The following is a 4,756-nucleotide window of genomic DNA, read 5'->3' on the forward strand; positions in this document are numbered from 1 at the left end:
GGGTCACAACCACTCTTGGCCCTGCCAAGGGCAGGGACATGCCCTCTGTTGGAAGGAGCTAAAAGGGGGCCAGGGTCCTTTGACACCCCACCCTCTTGGAGGGGGATAGCACTGGGCTGCCCCCTGACTGCCCCCACCCTGTCCTTCCTACTTCTCCCTCCCCAGCAGCACTGGGTCAAGGATCACTAGCTGCTCCAGTATCCACCAGTCTCCAGGCCTCACATCCCCAGCTGCCTTATTTCTTTGGGGGCATGGGGATGGGGCACCTCCTCCCACACTCCCTTACTGGCTCAGGGGCACTGATCCAGGAGCCCCACTGGGCCAGAGCTTCTCCCACTGCACCCCACCCCATCCCCTGATCCAGTTGGCAGGTGGATCCCACTGTCCCAGCCCAGTGTCTCTCCAGTGGGGATGGAGGGAGGGGGAGGGGGGTTTTCTGTTTTCTTGCATCCTCTTGTGGTGGGGGTTGGGACTAGGCTGGGGGTGCACCCCTGAGCAGCAGCCTGGCTCTCACCCCTGCCCCCCTCCGCCACAGCTCCATGGACATGACCCGGTTGCCTTCGCCCACCAAGGAGAAAGGGGGGAAAGACGTGTTCTTTGTGACGCGCCCGCCCCTGGCCCGTTCCTCCCCAGCCTACTGCACCAGCAGCTCGGACATCACTGAGCCTGACCAGAAGATGCTGAGCGTGAACAAGAGCGTCTCGATGCTGGACCTGCAGGACAGCCGCATGAACAGCGTTTCCAACCTGCAGAGCGTTGGTGACCTGCTCAACAGCAGCCAGGCCTCCATCACCGCTGCCATGGGGCTCCGGCCCAGCCGCCTCTCCCAGGGCAGTGGCTCCAGCATCACCGCTGCCATGGGGCTCCGGCCCAGCCGCCTCTCCCAGGGCAGTGGCTCCAGCATCCCTGCTGGCCTGCGTCTCAGCCAGATGGGGGTCACCACCGACGGGGCCCCAGCCCCGCAGCTCAGGGTCCCCCTCTCCTTCCAGAACCCCCTCTTTCACATGGCCTCGGATGGGCCAGCTGCTCCACCCCCGCACCGCCCCTCCGAGGGCAACCCCGACACCTTCGCGCCCTTCCATGGGTACAGCAAGGCTCCAGCATCCCTGCTGGCCTGCGTCTCAGCCAGATGGGGGTCACCACCGACGGGGCCCCAGCCCCGCAGCTCAGGGTCCCCCTCTCCTTCCAGAACCCCCTCTTTCACATGGCCTCGGATGGGCCAGCTGCTCCACCCCCGCACCGCCCCTCCGAGGGCAACCCCGACACCTTCGCGCCCTTCCATGGGTACAGCAAGAGCGAGGACCTGTCGGCCAGCAAGCACATCATTCACAGCCACAGCTACAGCGACGAGTTCACTCGCCAGGGCTCTGAGTTCACTAAACGCCAGCTCTCCCTGCAGGAGAACCTGCAGAACATGCTCACCCCGCCCCAGATCACCATTGGGCCCCAGCCCCAACCCCCGCCTCGGCCCCCGCCTCAGCCCCAGGCCCCACTCCAGCGTGGCAAGTCACAGCAGCTCACTGTCAGTGCTGCCCAGAAGCCCCGGCCTTCCAGTGGGAACCTGCTCCAGTCTCCCGAGCCCACCTATGGGCCTGCCCGCTCCCGCCAGCAGTCGGTCACGAAGGACACGTCCTCCTCCGCCCTCAAGCCAACCATCACCAAGCAGGTGCGGGGGGCAATGGGATGGAGAGCTGGGTGCAGAGGAGGCTTGGGGCATTGGCTCTTGTTGACTGGTGTAGAAGGGGGAGGTGGAGAGCCTAGTACTGCAGTGGGGAGGCCAGAGAGAGGGTGGTCTGACGGCTACCTGCGTGCTAATGCTCTCTGTTTCCTCTTCCCTCGGTGCGGCAGCCATCGCACACACCCTCGACACTGAACCCTGTGATGCCAGCCTCGGAGCGGACGGTGGCCTGGGTGTCCAACATGCCGCACCTGTCGGCTGATATCGAGAGCTCCCACATTGAGCGCGAGGAGTACAAGCTAAAAGAGTACTCCAAGTCCATGGATGAGAGCCGGCTGGACCGGGTAAGGGAGCCTCCTCCTCCCCCACCCACAGAGAGTCCTGGCATCATGGTGCTGCTCCTCTCCCCTGACTCCCTAGGCCTCTGGGCTCCCAACTCTCACCTCTAGTTTAACCCACCAGTTCCTTCTCCCTTCCCAAGGCTGGAGGACAGAATCCAGGTATTTCAGCTCCCTGCTGTCCTTCTGACCCACCAGACCCCCTGCCAGGAGAACGTGGGCATCTTGGCTCCCTCCTACCCCCTGCCTCCCCAGAGCTGGTGACAGACCACAGGCATCTGGGCTCCCAGCCCCCCTATTCTAACTCACCGGACCCCACTCCCCTCCAGAGCTGGAGCAGAGCCCAACATCCTGGCTCCAGTCCCTCCCGGTGCAGCCCACCAGTCCCCTTCCTTGTACAAGAACCCAAGTGCACTGGCAGCAGGTGCTCCCTGTCACACCACTGGCTCTGGCCACCTGCACAGGTGAAGGAGTATGAGGAAGAGATCCACTCACTGAAGGAGCGGCTGCACATGTCGAACCGCAAGTTGGAGGAGTACGAACGGCGCCTGCTCTCACAGGAGGAGCAGACCAGCAAGATCCTGCTGCAGTACCAGCAACGCCTGGAGCAGAGTGAGAAGCGCCTGCGCCAGCAGCAGGCCGAGAAGGACTCCCAGATCAAGAGCATCATTGGCAGGTGAGGGGCGGATCGGCGCGCCCGGGGCTGCATGGCAGGGTGGGGCACCATATCACCTGCACAGCTGGAGGGGGGCAGGGGGGGCATGGCTCCCAATGGAGTCATGCCGTCCCCGGCGCGGCAGGCGCGAATGCGGGGAGGTGGAGGGCACAGGGTCCCTGGCACACACAGGCGGGTCACGGGGGTGGGTCACAGGCCCTCGGGGCAGGGGAGGCCTCTCCTGTCCCAGACCTTGGTGGCCAGCTGGGTCTGCAGCATTGCTGGCTTCGCATCCTCCCCTTCCACCCCTGTCTGAAACTTCTTGGTCCTGGGAGACTTGGCCTGTCTCTGCCATGGGGAGCTTCCCTGCTGTCCCTCCCCCTGGAGAGAGACCCCTCCCTCCCCTGTGCCCCGCACTAGCTGTCAGGGACCCGTGGCCTCCCCCCGCGGGGGCTCGGGTTGACTCCAGTGAAGCCTGTCCCTGCAGGTTGATGCTGGTGGAGGAGGAGCTGCGCAGGGATCACTCGGCCGTCCACGACGTCTCCGAGTCCCGGAAACGCCTGCTCGACGCTCAGGTGGAAATTACAATGTCATTGTTCTTTTCCGTGTGTCCATGGCCCATCCCATCTCGTCTGCTGTCTGTCCCTTCCCCACCTCCCTTCCTCTCTCCTCCCATGGGCAGGTCGCGGGGCAGCGCTGGGAGAGACCAGACTGACTGGGGGCAGGGAACAAATGCTGGAGAGTTGGACAGACACAGGTGGACTGGATGGGTGGAGGTCTCTGCTGGGAGTGGTGTGGTGATGGCTGGTGCAGGGTGTGGTGGGGCATCAGTGTTGGAAGAAGGACAGACAGTTGGAGGAAACCAGGTGGGGCAGGGAGGTCTGTGCTGGGGAGATGGGTAGACAGATGGATGGACAGACCAGGGGTGGGGTCAGTACTGATGTAGGTGGACAGATAGATGGATCTGGGCAAGGAATGGGGTCAGTGCTGGGCTAGGGGGTAGATGGATGGATGAACAGTACTGCTGGGGGCAGTACTAATGTTGTGGGTGGACAGGCAGATGGATTGAGGCTGGGGCTTGTGCTTGGGGAGGTGGACAGGTGAATACAGGTTAGTGCCATGGGAGACAGCTGGGCTTGCACCTGTGCATGAAGTAGGCCATCAGGCATGACAGGTTGTGAGGTGGGGCAGGGGTATTGCAGATCCAGGGAGGCTGTGGGGCAGGGCAAGGTGCCAGGGGACTCTCCTTGGGTTTGGGGGGGTAGTGGCTGCGGATGGAGTAGTCTGCCTTGGGGTCTCTGGGGATGGCAGGGCTTCATGTAGGGGTTGGGGCTGGGCTTCCAGCTCCTCTTTATCCAGCCATGGGGGCTGCTCCTTGGGGAGATGTTTAGGGTGGCATCGGAGAGCACTGTCTCAAACTTCCAGGGCTTGAGGCTAGGGTGGGGCTCTGGAGGGGCCTTGGGGGCTCAGAGGGCAGGCTGAGGATGCTGTGGGATGGCCTTGGAGCATCCAGTATGCTGTGGGGATGGGTTGGGGCTTGGGCCAGGGAAGGGAGCTCATGCAGCAAATAGGAGCTGGGCCAGGGATACGGGGGTTTGACGATTCGGGGGTGGCTGTGCAGGTCTGCAGACCAGCTGCCTGGCACTCAGTGACGATAGGGGCACCTTATCCCTACCCCACATTGCTCTCTGCCCTTGGGTCCTGCTCCCTGAGGTGTCAGGGCTCTGTGTTGCCAGGAGCGGCTGTGCACCAGGTGAGGGTGTGTGCTGCAGTTTCTGTCCATGACTCCCCAGGCCCTTGCCCTTCCTTCTGCCCCCCTGCTCCTCCACCCTGCCCTGCCTGGGCCCCCCATTTTCTGGGGGGGGCGTTGGAGGCTACGCCGGAGCTGTCCATTTCCCCCTGCCCCCCAGGGGGGCGCCGATGCTGGGGCCCTGACCCCGTCTTGTTTCTCTCCTCTTCGTCCTAGCTGCTCATCAGGTAACTCTCTCTGACTCTGCTTTTGTCACGTGGAGGGATCGGGGTGTCTCTCGCCGCTCGGTCACAGACCAGGTGGGTCCTCTCCACTCCCCCCCCTCCCCCGCACAC

At 63.6% G+C, this 4,756-nt stretch overlaps 1 protein-coding gene across 2 annotated transcripts in view; it reads left to right on the forward strand.

Moving 5' to 3' along the window:
• Window positions 1–4,741, forward strand: part of SYNGAP1 (synaptic Ras GTPase activating protein 1) — a 19,405-nt gene extending 14,664 nt beyond the window's left edge. Inside the window, exons 13-18 of one of the 2 annotated variants that reach the window (XM_025213997.1) lie at window positions 536–837; window positions 1,095–1,666; window positions 1,849–2,022; window positions 2,487–2,692; window positions 3,159–3,246; window positions 4,638–4,741. In XM_025213997.1, the coding sequence (XP_025069782.1) occupies window positions 536–837; window positions 1,095–1,666; window positions 1,849–2,022; window positions 2,487–2,692; window positions 3,159–3,246; window positions 4,638–4,652 (1,357 nt within the window). In that variant the 3' untranslated portion in view covers window positions 4,653–4,741. Of the gene's footprint in view, window positions 1–535; window positions 838–1,094; window positions 1,667–1,848; window positions 2,023–2,480; window positions 2,693–3,158; window positions 3,247–4,637 lie in introns of both variants that reach the window. The other variant, XM_006032277.2, reaches the window with a different exon arrangement.
• Window positions 4,742–4,756: the final 15 nt, after the last annotated feature.

This window comes from Alligator sinensis, unplaced genomic scaffold (assembly GCF_000455745.1).
Source record: "Alligator sinensis unplaced genomic scaffold, ASM45574v1 scaffold634_1, whole genome shotgun sequence".
Lineage (NCBI taxonomy): Eukaryota > Metazoa > Chordata > Crocodylia > Alligatoridae > Alligator > Alligator sinensis.